This window comes from Larus michahellis, chromosome 5 (assembly GCF_964199755.1).
Source record: "Larus michahellis chromosome 5, bLarMic1.1, whole genome shotgun sequence".
In the NCBI taxonomy this organism is placed as follows: Eukaryota; Metazoa; Chordata; class Aves; order Charadriiformes; family Laridae; genus Larus; species Larus michahellis.
In genome coordinates this window covers 72,353,382-72,371,610 of record NC_133900.1, presented here as the reverse complement: position 1 = coordinate 72,371,610, position 18,229 = coordinate 72,353,382, and the positions used below count along the sequence as shown (strand labels likewise).

Here is an 18,229-nt window from a genome sequence, read left to right as displayed (position 1 = left end):
GCCTTGGGGTTATAGTAAACCTCTTGAAAATAAAGCTCACTATGAAGTTAAGACAAAAAACGAAAAGATGTTGACTACTTCGGCTCTTTTTCTGCAGGTGCGCATTGGATGAAAACAATTGGTGACAGGAGGTTAATAGCCCCACTCATGGTGGCTGCCAGGAGGACAAAGGCTGACACCAGCTGAGGATTTAGGAGAGCGGGGTGGAATAAACTATCTCTATTAATCCGGGTGGATAAACTGTTTGAGGGAGAGAAGATGAAACCAGTGAATCTGGGACCAAATTCTAAAACCGAGTTATGGTATAGCAAGATATTCTGGACCATAAGTTATAGTACAGCAAAGACAGATGGTAGGAAAGCTCTAAGGCAGGACAATAGGATTTGTGGCTAGGCCCTGAGGCTATAAATCCTGCAATAAGTAGGTATACCCAGTTGGCTGAAGGTAAGTGTAAAGTGTGGCATGACATATTTGGCATTATGGAGCATTAGATGCTCTGCAAGAAGTATAGGCTGCAATGGGAAAGACTTATTGCCATCATAGACCTCATAAAGGAGCGGAGAATAAACGCAGAAAAATATTATAGGGGTTTTTGAACCATATTGCTCATGAAATATGTCCTGGAAGGTCAGATATAGTGGCTGTAAAAAGAGGAGAGGATTTTATTGTCAACTCTTCTTTGATATAGGATGTGAACAACCACATAGGATGTGGTTGAGAATGTGAGAAAAGACTGACAACTTTAGGATTATTTTGTCCCAAACTATTAAAAGGATGTGGGACATGGGAAAAGGCAGAGCAGCACCAGTCGTCTCGGTGCACTGCTGGGGGTATCGCAGGAACACGACATCAAATAGCAAGGAGCCCTTTTATGAAACTCCACCTCCCACAGAAAGCGCGTTAATGGGTCTCTCTCAAACACTGAGGAAGAGGACTGCAGACTAAACTTTCTGATGTGTTTTTCTGTTAATCTTGCTTTAGTTATTTTTGCTTCTCCTGAGTTCTTAACTGATGGAGGGGATAATAATAATATGCTACTTATGTTTAAAACTGCAGTTCTGTTGTTTGATAGTATTCTAGTAAATTTTATTCTGTGATTACAATGAAAGGGAAAACTTATCAGCATCAGCTATTACCATCAAGCTGTAATGAGAGGCAGCATGATTTTCTTACAATACTAAAAGCAATGATTGCAATATCTCTATATTTGAGTAATATATTTGAGTAATGATGATGACTGTTTATTATTTTTGTGCTCATATTTAATTAAAAAAAAAGACAAGTTTTTACTGAGTTCTCTAATTTTGCAGACTGAGGTATTGATCTTATGTCCTGTCTGTCTGATTAGACCCCTGAGGCAGTATAAAGCACTCATTGCCAGCGCAGCTCTACTGATGCATAAGGTTTAGCATAAAAGTATCATCCTACAGGTCTGGAGGCTTTTCGTTGGAGTACAACAACTCTGTCCTACCGTGTGCTATTCCCGCTTGTCATAGGATGGGGAAAATTAACGTGGAAATGAACTTTGGGGGTAAAGCAGAGACTCGAAGGTCTTCAAAGTCTCAGATATTGGCCTAAATAAGGGGCAGAGCCCCAAACAGAAATAGCACAAAGTTGGTACTGGGAGTTAGCTCAGAGAGTACTCGGATTTAGGTGATGCTTTGAAGGTTTGTCATCCTCGCTCATTTGTAATTTACCTGAGTTGAGATCAGAAAGGAATGTCGCCCATAAGTAACAGACAAGAATGCATCCACCAGATTTAATAATATAAAGTCAATTAGCAACTTTTAAGGGATAGTTTTAGGAGTGTTCACATTAAATGACATTTAATGATTTTCTATTGATCATTATTTATTTACTTTGAAAAGATCATGATCAATAATAAAAACAACAACTTGTAGTCATCCCTTCTGACTGGTCAGCAGAGAAAAGGGGGTTTTTCTCCAGATCAAAATATAACTCTCTGCCAGCTACCAGAGGGCATTACCCTGCAGCATATTTTTTTTATATATGTACTTTCAAATTTCAGGTCGCTTAAGGATAATGATTTTTGTTGAACTTAATGTCTCATTGTTGAGGTTGGTTTTTTTTCTTTTAAATAAGCCTTTGTTTTCAACAAGACGATCCTTCCATCAGTGGAAAAATTGTGAGGCCTCGAAGAGAGACAGGCAGTATACGTCTTATTGCAATGTGGCTTTTCTTGAGTGGAAAACTTACTGGATTTCCTAAATCTTTTAACTCATTTGAAACCAATTTTTCAAAGTAGAGCCGATAACCTAGAAGAAGCTTAAACTGCAAGTTTTTTTCACAGCCCTTTCCTTCTAATGCAATTATTTCCTGATTCATCACCCCTAAGAAAATTAACGCAAGAAGCAAGAAAAATAGGATTAAATGTAGAGATTTATTTCTAATAACTTTTATTTTCCAAATTGTTCTTGGATTACAATGTCCTTTACTATAGTAAGCTAAGCAATCTAAATTCTTCTCCTCACTAAATTATTTAGGGCGTAAATGTTTCCTGTTGCATGCTTTTGTGGTCAAATAACGTATCTCAGGCTAAGTGAATAAAATTAATTTTGATGTAATAATAGAAAGGCAATAGCTAGGAAAAGTACCTGAAGTATCTTTCATTATGTATTTACTCATGAAAACTGTAAAAACTCAGCTCGTTAAAATTAATTTCTTATTTTCATTAACAAAAAACCAAAACTCTTCAGAATTTTTGTTACTTTTTTCACGTGACACTGCAGTCAATAGTCCGTTTTCTTCCAATACATCTTTACGTACAGCAGAATTAACTTCTTTTGTTTCAAGACCTATCAGGTTCTTTTCTTCCATAATTATGAGTTCCCAGGTGTCGCAAATTAACTAACAGGGTGAGTGAACATCTTGGAGGGCTTCAAGACATGCTACATTCTTATTTTAAAAGAGGCATTTATACTATACACTATATAGCATTAATTTTCTAACTCTATTTCACTTGTAAAGGGAAGATAAGCTAGGCCAAATCAAATAAGATTTTAAATCACTGGAATGATTCTCATTGATTTGAGAGGTCAGTGTTTGGGATCAGCAAACTTTAGAATTAGGTACAGAGGTCAGTAAGCTCTAGGGCTGGTATAGTTTTTACATATGAATTAAGAGGTAAATAAAGCTTGTTTATGCATCATTGCCCGCTGAAACCCTCCTCACTGCAAATTAATATAAAATATTTTGTTACAGTAGGCTGCTGACAGGTTAAGACAGTCTATTTGGTTTTACGTATCTTTAGAAATAGTACACCAAGGAAATAACCAGAGACTGAATGGAAATCAACTTTCAGACACACTATTTCATATCAAAAATGGCTGGATTTTTCCCGCAGAAAATGAACGCGCATTGGTTTTAAGAGTAAGCTACTCTCCAAAAGAGCAAAATAAAAAATGTTTATTAGATAGTGTAAGATTAAATAAAATTCATAATCCCTAGGCTCTTAGTGCAAGTGAGAAATGTGTTACTCTGAAACACACCAATGGTAATACAAAGAAAACAAAATGAGGATGATGAACACCCTGCTTAAAGGGATCCTCCCTATTTAGAGTAACAAATTTACTTGCACTCCACTCTTATGAGCACTAAAATCCTCTACAGGGTAAAAGACCAATCACATGCTCAGGTTCCATCCTGAGACTACGTAAAACGAAAATCCATGGAGGTTTGTCTATGTGTGATCACAAGTTCAAATTTTATATATGATTAGTTTGTTCAGTATGACATGGCTTTTTACTTGGAAAGGAGTGCCATGTGCTTTAAGAACATTCATCCCTTTCTTAAAATTCAGCAGATCAATATTAACCGGAAGAGAACAGGGTTTTAGGTCAAAACTTGTAGAGGAAAACCGGATATTGCAGGCTTGAAGCCAAACTTAGGGAGAAAAGAAAGCTCAAAAGAAGCTCCTAATCACCATCTGGTCACTGAAAAGTGACATACACTATTTGTCTGAGTACTTGCTCATCTCGGATGAGTGAATGTGTGTAGATGTTGAAAAAGCATCTGACTTCTGCAGAGATCTCATGCTGTGTGTGAATTCGGTTGCTAGTCCTAACCGTATCGGCATTTGATTTTGTTTTAGAAAGCAGTCATACACTCCTTTCTCTACCTCACAACGGGTAGTTGTTCCCTTTCCAAAAATTAACCGGCAAATGTTATCCGTAGCAGTCTAGTCTATCTCACTCTGCTTCATTTCCTGTTGTGTTCTAAACATTCTTTTTATTTCAAAAAGTCGGTTCAAAAGTTTTCTCCTTTTGAAAGAATCATGAGGCCACCAAAGCATATGTATTCTGCAGGTCATGATATACTGCAATATCCTGTTTGTCCGGCCAGTTAGACTGATATATACAATCTCCAGAGCAATAGTCACAGAGTCTTTGTGGCTTATGCCTGAAATGATACTTTTATTTGCCAGAGAGTGGAAGCCTTTGCTTTATCCATGAAGTTTCAAGTCTGTGAGACTTCAGATGGTCCTGATGTGGGAGCCAGTTCCCTGCAGCATTTCAGTTTCTACTTTTCAGTTCTTTTTCATGAAAGTTAACCGGTAGCTAGAGCCCATGAAAAAAAGGAAATGAAAAATTAAATTTATAGAAAAATCAGAGAATGAGTTGCACCGTGTCAGGTCCTAGAACGTGAATCCTGGTAAAGCCAAGCCACCTGCTTGGTGTAGCGTGTCGGTATGAGGGATATGCAGCACACTGGAAAGCACAGTGCAAGCTACAGGCCTGAGAACTCCAAATCATTCTATTTCTCAGGAACAAAACGATTATTTTGCAAAGCAGACAGCCTAAGGATTACCTTGCTCTCACATATGTTAATATCCTGAGCTGTCAGCCGGAGAACATCCTCTTGGATCCTTACCTCAGTGTAGAAACAAGGGCCAGAAACAAGAGGAGCAGAGCCTGATGTGTTTAGAAATAGAAAATTTCCTGTATGGCGATGCAGTTGGATGAGTCTTATTTTTCCTATCAGAGGAGATCACTGATAACTCCTTGGAAGTAAAGATGCAATACTGGTGTAAATCAGAACAGAGTTGTATCCCTTATCTGTTCTCAGGCTGTCTCAAAAGTTGGATTAGTAGCTGCCTGATACATCTCTTATACCAGACAGCGTCATATCCCTGACCTGGTCCCTGGGTTTGCATTAGTAATGTCATTCTGTCACCTTTGGTGTTTCTCGGACAGTTGGAGAAGCCAGACCCAACACCTTGGCAAAGATAGTAAAGCATGCAGTAAAAGCATCTTGCAAAAAAAATTGGGTTTGTTTCTGTTTTTCATGCAGGAAAATATAGATGCATGGGAAAATATAGATGGAGAGAAAAAGCCTACTGTTCAGTTGATGACAGAGGAAAAAAGAACTCTTCTAGTACTGGAAATTTGTCATAGGTTTTTTGAAAAATACATAGTGCCTGAAGAATGCTCTATTTGTGAGCATTATGTGTCTTGTGTTTTATTATCTTCTAGTCTTGCTTAAAAAACTCTGAAAAAAAGATTCTAAAAAATGTGACCTTTTGCTTTCATCGTTTCTCTTTCTAAAAAGAAAACTAAGAAGGTTTTGTCTCATCTTTGCTTGTAGGAGTTAAGTGCCTCTTTTAGAAGGGTAGGGCATAGGCTAGGACAGTCTCTAGGTCTCTTGCATGGTCCCTGGAGATAAATCAGGAATTTTATTTTATTATAACTCCAGAAATACAATTTAGTGTATTTGTCTCTCTCTGAAGAGAAGTCACTTTCTAATTGACTGAGAGGTGGGAAAACCAGCTTCAAACCCTTATTCCACATCAATGAAGAACATTTTCAGCGGAACTGAAATTTTAGCTTACTTTGACAAGTTATAGTAATTTGTCCGTGTAGTGGAAGAATAGCGATATGGACTATCTCCATGGACATTGAGCAAAATGTCTTTTCGAGGGTGAAGGCAGTGGAATTACAATATCACAAATACACTGGCATTTTCTTCAATAGTCATTTCCCTCAAGGGCAAGTTTGCTTATGCCACCTTAGGTGTGGAGTTACTGCTGTGAATGCGGTCACCCCCTGGATCCACAGCATAGTAACAACTAAAAAAAGTGAGTTTTCATGCATCAGAAATGATGACATTCTAAGCATCAGTATTCTGCTTTATGCTTTCATTGTCCATGATACCAGTCTGGACTGCAATATTAGCCAGAAATGGAGGTTACGTGACAGTATAAAATAAAAGAAGGGAACTGTATTTTCTTTCTTTCTTTTCTTCTTACCCCTGCAGTAATAAGTTAAGCACATCTGCAATTCAGAGTTTTATAGCTGGGGTGCTGCTAAGCACGGTGGATGGCCTCTGTAGAAAATTCACTCTCTCTCATGTTATGCAGAAGATCCAGACGCTCCCTCTGAGCCTTTCTGTAGAAGCTGCAGGAGCAGCAGGATCTTACAAGCACGTTCAAGCCCGCACATTCCATATCTCATAGAATATGCATAAGTCCTTTATATTCAAATGTTCAAAAAGATAAGTTAGCCCAACTTGTCCAAGTCTTCAGCACCAGCTACCACCTCTAGATATAGCAAGTGGAATGGAGGTGGAGGAAAGGTTGTTTTCTGTTGATTCTGGTGAGGGAAATAAGGTACCAGGAAACGCAAATGTTATCAGAAGGGGTTTTTTTGCAAGCCATGCTTTGTGCAGCTGTAGCTGCCCTGTTTTACACCACAGGTATGCTGTGCCCAAAACCCTGAAAGGAAAGCTGAGTTTCCCATCACAGACAAATTAAGCAAGATTGTAGGGGGAGGAGGGAAGGGAAATGGGGTCCTCCACCAGAGTAAGCAGCCTCTGGTAAAGCCAACTGCGCTTACCCAAACCCCAGCCAGCACAGCTTTACAAGGAATGAGGCAAAGAGCAAGAAGTGACACGACTTAGCATTTGCTAAAGCAGTTTGGGCAGGATGAAATGCCTACCATGGACACCTTTTCTAGCCAATACCAATTTCGAGAAGCTGCTAAACCCCTGCATTGCTTGTGCCAGAACAGACAGACAGCAGGAGGAAGATGTGCAATGTCAATGTAAGCAGAAGGTGGTGGTTCACTAAATTATCCTGTTAAAAAGTATTCTGTGTAAATGCATGAATGCTAATGCACTTCCAAACCGGAATATACTCAATATGGAGAGCCTACAGTCCATTCAGACTAACCGATGTCTAATTCTCTTGTGCTTGTGTTGGGGAAACACACCAAAAATGACAAAGGTATACAGAGTGCTGGAGTTGTCTGGGCTTAGACCGGTGGCCCTCCTAGAGAGGACAGACGCCCTGAAACACTTGCACCAGGCTAGCCATCAAATCACAACAGCCGAACTAAGCTGCAAAGGCAGAAATCTCATCCTCAATAACTTTTTCTGCAGTTTATGACAATGTCTGGTGTTCTCACTTGATCCCCACAGGATCCATTGTCATGCGGAAGATCATAAAGCTCTGCGATAGTACAACACTGGTTATCAACAGCTACTATGTTAAATGTTTATGTAACTTTGTCAAGCAACTTTAATTTAGTACTGAAGGCAAAACAGTACTAAAAGAGAAAGCTGATTCATGGGGCTTTTAAGACATGTTTCTGTTCCTCTGTTCCCACTTAGAATTAAGGCTAGAATTCGTCCATAGTGACTTTTCAGGGCAGTGCCAAGTGGAATGGTCTTGGGCCAGTCCACATCACAAAATCTTTATTTCACTAATCTTGTAAACTGCAGATACTCAATAATCTGAAGGTCAAGTTTCATTCTGCTGTAATCTTGAGGGCATGACTCTGGACTCTGGGAGCAGAAACACATACTATTGGTGATGATCCCTCCTAGAAAAAGGAAAGACTTCACATCCAAAGGGCTGATAAGACGATAAGTTTTGCAAACTAAAAATCTCTCTATAAAGAATGTGGAAAAATATGTTTCAGGGTTCATGTTATGGTCAAGTGACCTAAGTTTAAATGGCTCCAATGATCAAACCAGCAGAAGTATACTACAAATTGATTTTTATTGACTGAATTGGATAAACAGATTAATTTTTTAAAAAATCTTATTACAAACCAGCGCAGTACCATAAAATCAGTTTGTACGTGTGGAGATGCCATTCTTAGCCTGCACAGCTCAAGCAGCGCTGTAGCCCGTTCTCGTTGCAGGCGGTGCACTTGAGGGCTTTGAATGAGTCCGTAAAGCAGTTCCGAAACACAGACATCTTGCTCCCATGGCACGCTGAGCACGGTAGGAAACCAAAGCCCCCGCAAGAGGGGCACTCGTGAGGATGCTGGACTCTCTGCTCAAAGAAGAAAGTGAGAAAGACAAAAATGTTATCAACCACCATAAGCTCTAGGACAATGAGGGGCTCCAGGACGGCTGAGATTACACATTCTGGTTCTCATCTTGAGCAATACCCACCGCCCCATCCCAAGGTGTACCACCATGGAAGAGCGGTACATCTGCCTTTCCCTGTGGTCAGATACGCATGCAGTGATCAGAGAGGCTCACTGCAGGTTCATCAGTTATGTTGTGTCTTAATAGCCTGTGTTTATACTTGCCAAAATTGCTAGCTAAAGGATAGCTTGCGTACACTACTCTGATGCGGTTTAGGTCTAGATCAATTCTAGGAGGTATTGCAATTGATTGAATCTAAACTCCAGGCAGTTTATGTTGACAGTATATTTTCTATGTTGTACGTTAAGATATTATGACTTTTAGCACTTGCAGGCCCTTGCTGAACAGGTTATTCCTATTACTGTTAGTGTTGATCATATCAAAAAGCAATTCATAGCTTCTGACAAGTAGTGCTCGTGGAAATAAGTGGTGTATTCAAATTTATGAGTGTAGAATGCTGAAGCTTTAAGTGTAAAGAAGAAAGATCATCAATATTCAACAGTTATACCTGGAGAAAATCGCTGCAAGCAACGCTTGAGTTCCCTCAATTGTCCCGATTCCTGAGTAAAACAATAATTTTACTCTATTTTGTGTTGGATTAAAGAGAATGGAGAACACAAGAAGAGATTTCAGAGACATTTTTAAGTTTCCCTTGCTGATAATGTTGCTAGTTTGTTTAATGATTACCTTAAAGTTCTATATTAGAGAAACGAAAGGTGCACCACGTTGGGTACTTACCACAGCACAGATATGTGGCTTTAACATTGCACTGTTGAGTAAAGACTTTACAGATTTATTTACAAAGGAAGAGCAAAAATCCATACAATTCCTGCTAGTGTTAGACCGAGGAATTATGCACCACTAAAAAATTCGTCACAAATTATTACCAGAGTATACTAAAATATGTACTGGTAATGTAGTCCTTCTTGTAGCTTCATCAAGAAAACTGAAGAGATTTTTTCAAAACCATTAATAACAGCATTCATCTATTGACAGCTCAGATGAATATGCAAAAAAGGCACTTTTTCTTTTTGTCCTGTAGCTCATAAACTTGCCATTTTTCTTCACCAGGCAAACAACTCCTGCTTCCATTAATTTCTCCAGGGACAGTGTTTGGAAGCATTTAATGTAAAATTAGCATTCTTTTTATCTCAGGACTGCCCACATCTTTCATAATTTATGATGATGGTTTACTTCATTGGACATTATTGCAAATAATCTCACCATTTTAAGAGAATAATAATTTTCATCTTTACACTTATTATTGTTTGTTGGGCTTGTAAATAACTACCTTTCCATGTAGTTAAGAGAACTAACCAAAAACAAATGCAAAATTGCTTCAGCTCTGTTCCTTGTACCATGTCCATTTCCATCTTGAACAGATGACAGTTCGTGTAACTACTTTCTGCATCTTCAGTAATGAAGAAACCTGACCGCCCCTTGCAATTGCAGCAAATCCATTTTTGGGAAAAAAAAAAAAAAAAAAGAAACAAAACCGAAAGGCAGTGAAGCAGTGATTGTATTCAGTAAGCAGTTATCAGTTTGCTGTAGTCTGGCATTGTTTGTCTTATAGATGTACTTTCTGTCCCAAGATTAGGGCACACATTGGGCTAGGTAATTAAGTTATAGCATCGCCCAAAGCAGGATCTGGGGACATTTCATTCCGAAGTAATGAAAAATGTTAAGGAGGTGCATTAGCTAACCTTTCTAGTCAGACAGCAAGAACGCTGCATGCTTTAATCATATGGATACTTTTGTTTAATAGTTTCTGGTTAGATATTCAATATGGATCAATATGGCCAACAGGTTCTTCTACATTTTATACAGAAATACTTATACGGAGTCATGAGACAAGGAAAGTTTTGCTGAGTTAAAGAACAGGCCAGACAAATGCAGAAGGTACCGCCTGCACTGCAAAGGGACGAGGCCCTTCATGATTTTCTGGATAATAAAAATCTACCTCCTGAATAAGGCAGAGGTGAAAAATCCTTGGGCTTAGCCTGACCGGAACTTTTGGAGGAGTTCAAGAAGGAGACTGGCTGTGAGAAACAAACATGCTTCATAAAAGAGATACTCGTTTTGTGATAAACTCAAAGACGTATGGTATACAAAGAGTTACTGAGAACACATTAGGAAAGCATATGCTGTAGTTTGGCTAAATGCAGGGAAAGAAAAACCTTGGGGTTAAATCAACTAGATGTAGCCTTCTTTTTCTCTTTCATCAGTGTCTTTTACAAATATCATACCTTCATTATCTATTTTTAATGTTGATGTTACATACTTCTGAAGCTTAGGTGTTATCTTAATTTGGTTAGGGGTGATTTCAAAATAACAAGATAATTAATAGCAATACATTCTTTTTCTAATGACACAGCTACCCATATAGCCCAGACACTATGACACAGGTCTCCCCAAAATGTTCTTTGTTGCAGGCTATCCAAAGGAAAAAAGAAAATGCTTTGAGCAGCCACCAGCACAAGACCAGCAGAAAAGTGATGACCAGTAGAGATCTTGGCTTACAGTAAGATCCCACACCCCACGTGTCCTTAGGGAGCCTGCATCAACTGTTCGCGATAAATGGCAAACTTGCCCCACAGAACTTCAATGGACGAGGCAAACTGAGAGCTGGAGAAAGGCATGATAACCTGTAATTAGAAAATTGTGAATTTGTGCAAATTGGTGTAATTGGAAACTTCCAGCCTTTGGCCAGATTTTATAGATGTCCAGCTTCAGGTCTAACCAGAACGCAGACGTGCAGGTTCCCAGCGCGTTCACTGCAGCACACAGAGAAGCCGCTCAGCATCCACACCAGATGCCTGACTCCCTCAGGGCATGGTGAAGCTCAAATACCAAAGATCATGTCAAAAGTTATGGGAAAGGGAAAATGACTTGTTTTTCCTGCCGTGGCAAAATCAAGAGAAAGTGAAGATGGACATTTTGGTTTGATGTTATCGCCATTCACATTTTCTCGAAGTTAATGGGCTGGGATACTCCGGTATCATTCATTTGGAGAGAAAAACAAAAAAAAAGCATTGGAGATCATCAGTTTATATCAAAAGAAAAGGAACTGGTGAAAAAAAAAAAAAAAAGAAAATCTACTCAGTTACAAATATTCAATGTACATTCCTTATTTTTATTTGCAGAAATACAATTACCTCAATTTTGGTTAAGAGATCCTGCAGTTCCCCAGATTCATTCATTAGTAAAATTTTCTCAGCACCCTATTAGTAAGAAGAAGAAGAAGAAAAGGGTCAGCCAGTTTAGCATGAAAAAACAGAGATGATTAGAAGATTTGGCCTTGAAAATTTAAACAGGCTGAGGACAAATTTGGCTCTCATTAAGTATTTTGTAATTAGGTCAACCTTAGGAAAGCTAGAAGGAGAGAAGAATCTAATCGCAGCTCTGATAGCAGTGCCTGAAGTTCGTTACCAGGTGTCGTATCGCATTGCCTTTCTGTAAAAGGTGACACAGCTTGGAAATTCTGATTGTGTTCCCTTTATTTTACAGGGTATGCTTCTTGACAGAATAAAAAATATGTCTAGTTACTGTGTCAAAAATTACAATTATACAAATATACAACACATTGGAGAATGTAGCAAAATGAGAGGAGGAAATTGTGTTTCAAATATTCTGGCAGTTGAGCATTGAATTAAGACACAATATGCCTAATGGATAACACAAGGAGAAAAAGGGTAATGAAAATACTGCAACAACATTAAAGTCAGACACAACAATGAATAATAATAATTTAGTCTGAGTACATTAGGCCTCTGAGGGGTTCTGTGATCTGAACCGAGGCGGTACTGAAGTGGTTTTCCTTTTTTACTCCTGAAAGTAAATGTTAAGAGATTATTGCAAACAAAATTAAAGTGTCAAAGATGATGTAAAACTTTTTTTTCCCTTTTCTTCTAATTAGAGGGCGACATTAGAATGCTTACACTTCACTTATGTAACCAAATTCACTGAATACTAAATAATACCAAACACTCACAGACACTTTTAACCTGTGAATCACAAGAAACCAACAAAATGTGAGGAAACTGAGGCACAGACAGAGGGAACTGCACAGCCCTTACCTGCTACTAAGGGCTATTGGCCATATCTAGACCAGGTGGTGGGTTCATGCCATCACACTGCCCCAGTTTGCTATTCCCTGCATGCCCAGACTGTTAAATTTCATTTTGAGGTTTGCTTTTGGCACACAGCTGAGGTGTGGCAGGATGCTGGCACAGGGCTGAGGTGCAGTGGGATGCTAGTACCCAGCTGAGGTGTGGTGGGATGCTGGCACATGGACAGGGTGTGATGGGACGCTGGTACACAGCTGAGGTGTGGCAGGACACTGGCACAGGGCTGAGGTGCGGTGGGATGCTGGTACACGGCTGAGGTGTTGTGGGATGTTGGTACACAGCTGAGGTGTTGTGGGATGTTGGTACACGGCTGAGGTGTTGTGGGATGTTGGCACACGGCTGAGGTGTTGTGGGATGCTGGTACACAGCTGAGGTGATGTGGGATGTTGGTACACAGCTGAGGTGTGGTGGGATGCTGGTACAAGGCTTGGATATACCGTCACTTTGGGCTGCCCAGAGTCAGCCAAAGGCGCTCTCAGCCCCAGGTCCCCACCAGCACCACTCTCCCTGTTACTGGGAGGTACAGGAAAGGCTGCCGGGGAGCACAGGGAACACATGTGGGTCACTAATGTACATATTAGTGTCCAACCATTCACTGTGCCTTCTGGACACTGCAGCAGCTACAAGTGTGCAGCCCGAAAGCCAACTAAGGGCCATTAAAACATTGCAAAGGATTTTGTATGAGACCCTACTAAGGTTAGATTCCCAGTAGAAAGTCTGTTTGGCCTGGCTTTGTACAAAAAAAGAAGCATTTTTGACTCTGTTTGATGATTTTCATTTGAGTTAAAAAGCAAAATATCAATATTTTAGAGGATGTGAGTGCCACTTTTGCAGTGAACGCTACTATTACAGTGCTACACTTTCAAAGAGATTTTTATTTTTTTTTTAAAAGAAGTATCTAAAAGGTAATTAGTTGTGGCTGCTATTGAAATCTGTTATAGATCATGGGCACAGAGCGTACCAGCTTCGACATAGGCATTTGTGTCCCCAGCAGAGCAGCTTTTAGCAGCCCGTCACAGAATCACAGAATGGCAGGGGTTGGAAGGGACCTCTGGAGATCATCTAGTCCAACCCCCCTGCCAGAGCAGGGTCACCTAGAGCAGGTTGCACAGGAACACGTCCAGGCGGGTTTTGAATGTCTCCAGAGAAGGAGACTCCACCACCTCTCTGGGCAGCCTGTGCCAGGGCTCTGCCACCCTCAAAGTAAAGAAGTTCCTCCTCATGTTTAGGTGGAACTTCCTATGTTCAAGTTTGTGCCCATTGCCTCTTGTCCTGTCCCCAGGCACCACTGAAAAGGGCCTGGCCACATCCTCCTGACACCCACCCTTGAAGTATTTATAAGCATTGATAAGGTCTCCCCTCAGCTGTCTTTTTTCCAGACTGAAGAGACCCAATTCCCTCAGCCTTTCTTCATAAGAGAGGTATTCCGGTCCCCTAATCATCTTGGTAGCCCTCTGCTGCACCCTCTCCAGCAGTTCCCTGTCCCTCTTGAACGGGGGAGCCCAGAACTGGACACAGCACTCCAGGTGCGGCCTCACCAAGGCAGAGTAGAGGGGGAGGATGACCTCCCTCGACCTGCTGGCCACACTCTTCTTGATGCACCCCAGGATGCCATTGGCCTTTTTGGCCACGAGGGCCCATAGCTGGCTCACGGTCATCCTGTTGTCCACCAGGACTCCCAGGTCTCTTTCAGCTGAGCTGCTCTCCAGCAGGTCAGCCCCCGACCTGTCCTGGTGCATGGGGTTATTCCTCCCCAGGTGCAGCACCCTACTGTCAGCCCCTCTCACGCTTGGCCTCGAATCTTGCTCTGCTTTCAGAGAGGAGGGGCAGCAGGAGCGACTGGCACCACCAAGCGAGGGTTTGCCAAGGCGAGGCTTTAAGGATTTGTAGCTTTATTGATGTAATTGCAGCACTGCAAATTCCCTGAGCCGGACAAGCCCTGATTTGCCCTCGTTTAGGGAAGGATCTTCTGCCAGTGGCAATAGTTGGCAAAAACACTCCTGTGACTTCTGCTCCCTGTCACAGCGAAGCTGTGGGACAATGCCTGCTGGCTTTTGAAGCAGTGTAATTAAAAGTCTGACAGGTTTCCCATTATAGATTCGTATTTTACAGGATTTATATTTCACCTGACATTCCCTCGGCCACCTGTGTTACTTGCAAAGTGGAAAGGCTCATTACTATGGTTTTAGAATTAAAAACTAAACGTCTGAATGGCTGTTGACGTTCTTAGGTGTTTCAGCATGTCTTTTCTGATTAGCAGCTGCCTCAAGTGAAATTTGAATAAAAGATACTATGCAGAGGTTAACCTTCCCTTTGGATCTGCGAATCTTAACACACAGAGTCTGTAATTAATAGAGTAATTAAAGCTGCTGTCAAATAAGTCCACTAGCTGCTTTCTGGCCAGAAAGTGATGCTTTTCTTTTTCTTCCTTGATTGTACTCAGTCCACACTTACCCACACAGGGATGCGAAAGGCTACAGAGCCTGTCCTTCCTGAGACTGACAGAAGGAGCATGAGTGACAGCGGCCATAACATTTAGAGAGGCAGCAGGGAGAAGTGAGTTTTCAGTTTTGTTAACCAGTTAAATTTCAAAGCACCGGCCTGTGAACCCTTTATCTACTAACCTCAGGAGCTCTTGACCATGGTGGGGGAGCCCAGGGGCTGTGGTCAGGCCTTTGCCCTTCTTTTGGCAAGGAAACGCCACGGACTTGGCTAAATCACTCAACAGGTTTTCAAGATCATTTTTTATTCTTCAAAATATTTTCCCGATTTTCTCTTGAGAATGTCCAGAAATTAGCATCATATTTCAGGTACAGTCCGACTAATTGCAGAACTAGGACAAATCCAAGGTTCATTAAATCTGTCCTGTCGCTAAAGCAGCCTGTTGCTCACTTATCTTGGATGTAGCCCATTACCATTTTCATGATGCAATTCTTCATCAAGGAGTACACATAGATATATGGCTCTGCATCAAGCTGGACTGGAATTCCTGCTGATTTTGGGAAGCAGCCTCTCTTCCTCACACTTCCTTACACACAGAGAAAAAATCAGCATGGCGCTGCAACACCTCTCCTGCGGACACATTTGCTGCGCAGACAAATTAGCTCCTTAAAAATAAACTTTTGCAAAGTTTACAGGCGAGGCCTCTTGCTAAGGTGGCAGAATGCAACGACATGCCTTACCCTTACTGGACCTGCCGTGGTTTTTTGCCGTGTCTTAGGGAGGACACAGGCTCTATATATCCCTGTCTTTGCCCAAAGCTCACACGTTCTTCAGCCTACGACTCTCCATCTCTCACTGCGAGGTGCCCCTTGGCGGCAGACGTGCATGGAGCGTGATTAAATGCCTGGAAACCTGCCCACAAACCAAGAAAATTGACACCACACTATATAGTACCAGCACCACAAACGCTGGATTTGATATGCAAAGAACTGAAAGATTGATATGTAAAGAGCTATCAGATTAATTAAATGCTCCTGAAATGTTAAAATGCAAAACGGAGGAAGCAAGTGGGAAAACGCTAGTTGACTCAATGCAATGATTACACCATAGTTTCGCTGCCACTGACCCGCTCACCTCCACCCCACCAAGTGAACGCCAGGAGAACATGTTCAACAAACCATAGAGGCAATTGAGAGCTACCAATTACATACAGCCGCTGGAAAGCAGCAAAAAGGGAGCAGTTACTACTTGCATAACAAAAACATGTCACACCGATATTTTCTAAAACTCAATTACAAAAGTAGCCTCATCATTCTTAGGAAATAGTCGTAACCAATGAGTCAAACAAAATAATTTACTGTAAAGCTCGTGGATTCATTACAGCTGGGGAAATTTAATAGGAAATAGTTTCTTCATGAAAAAAAAAATTAATGAATTCACATATTTGAAAAAGATTCAAGTGGGTTTATATGGCAGGTGAATACTGAATTCAGTCACACATTTAAAGTGAAAAATAAAATAAATGTATTTTAAAACAATTATGCAGTGAGCAAACATCTTCACTAAAGATGACTCTATTTGCCTTCTTTTTATGTGCATCCCTTTCCAGCAGAGTGGGTCTTTACCTAACATCAACCTCTAACAGTCCTGGGTGCCTTTGTAAAAGAGTAAATGAATGCTCCATTTTTTTTATTTTTTTATTTTTCTGTGTTGCTTTCTGGGTTTTGGAAGTCATTTTTTATTCTGCTTTGGTGTCCCAGCAGATGGCATAATTCCATTTCAGATGGAGACAGGCTCAGGTGAAAAGGAGGGATGAGATCAGCTGGTGAAGAGCAGGCTGCAGCAAGAACCTCCAATTTCCTGAAAGACTGATAATTAGACAGCGTGTGTCAAGAAATACAATGATTCAATCCTGGAAAAAAAAAAAGATTAAAAAACCTGCTGTACTGCAGCATGCAGGACTTTGCTTGGCAGGGGCTAAATATGATTTTTCTAGTGCTTCTGCCCAAGGCAGGGGTGTGTTTCATTCCCCCTGCGCGGGCGATGATGAATTCCACAGCGCCGTGAAGATTTATCTGCGCAGCCTGCAGTGCTCCAACAGCCTTGTCCCTGCTTCTGAACGGCTGGGGTACCGTATACTCTGTTAGATGTACATATGTTGTGTTCCGGTGCTTTTGTTACACCTATCTCATTAAAAATAATCTTGTCCCCTTTCAAAACTGTTCATATTTTAATTAGGGATTGGGGTTTTTTGTCTCCTTATGACTCATTGAAAGGTGCCTGGCTCAATATAGATTCTCCTTTGTATTGTTATATGTAATGTCCTTCGGGGAGGGATTTGCCAGGAAATAAATATTCAAAAATTTAAAAAAAAAAAAAAAAAAAAGAGAGACAGAAAAAGAGATAGAAAAAAATATTGCATGATTAATTTACTGACACGCCAGGCTTCTGGATTCCTGTGTTGCATTTACATATCAGAAGATAATTATCCTAAAAGGCTTTATAGAAATGTCCACTGTTACCAATGAGACCAAATTCTGTAATTAGGTCTAAATCACATTTTAATGAAACACAAGCTCAGCATAGGCTCCAGCCAACTTACTGCCTTTGGTGTCACGGATGCATTGTCTTCTTAAGGTGCCACATCCACCGGGCACTGACGTAGCTGGGGGGTCACTACTTCCTTGCCAGACCTTCTCGATACGCAAGGTGCTCCCCCCTCATTTCTCTTCCTGAACGAATGAACGCCAACCTCTCTTATGAAGCCGTGTTAAGACAGAGAAATTAAAACTGCCATAAAATAATGGGGGTTTGCCACGTTTACCGAGCGCAGTGCATGGACGAACATCCCTTACCAGGGGTCAGTGACAGGTTGACCCTGGGGCTCTCCCTTCCCACCACCCCGGGGGCTGCCTGGGTTCGTTCTGCTCACATCCAACTTGGTTTTCCCATCCTGGTTCACCTCAGCTAAAGCACATTAAAGAGCGATGCCGTAGCAATAGATCCAAAGCAGCAGTGCCGCCCAGTGTGGTGATAATCAGTAGAGATCAGCGGAGGGCAGAAACCTGGCTTCTGCCAATATGGGACCCCCCCGCAACCCCGCAACAAGAGGAGGTTTCTGCTCTGTGAGCACAGGTTTGGGGGGACCCATATTGGCAGAGCAAGGGGTTGCCACCGTCCTGGCTGGCCGTGATGCTCCCCGTGAGCAGAGCAGGCATCTCCTGGACCATTCCCTGCCCACAAAGCAGATTCTCCACAAATAATAT

The 18,229-nt window shown here is 41.2% G+C and overlaps 1 protein-coding gene across 1 annotated transcript in view; it reads right to left on the bottom strand.

The window, feature by feature from the left end:
* Positions 1-8,116: 8,116 nt before the first annotated feature.
* Positions 8,117-18,229, bottom strand: part of GRXCR1 (glutaredoxin and cysteine rich domain containing 1) — a 42,045-nt gene continuing 31,932 nt past the window's right edge. Inside the window, exons 4-5 of the mRNA XM_074589256.1 lie at positions 11,550-11,615; positions 8,117-8,296 (exon numbers count right to left, since the gene is read on the bottom strand). Of these exons, the coding sequence (XP_074445357.1) occupies positions 8,117-8,296; positions 11,550-11,615 (246 nt within the window). The remainder of the gene's footprint in view (positions 8,297-11,549; positions 11,616-18,229) is intronic.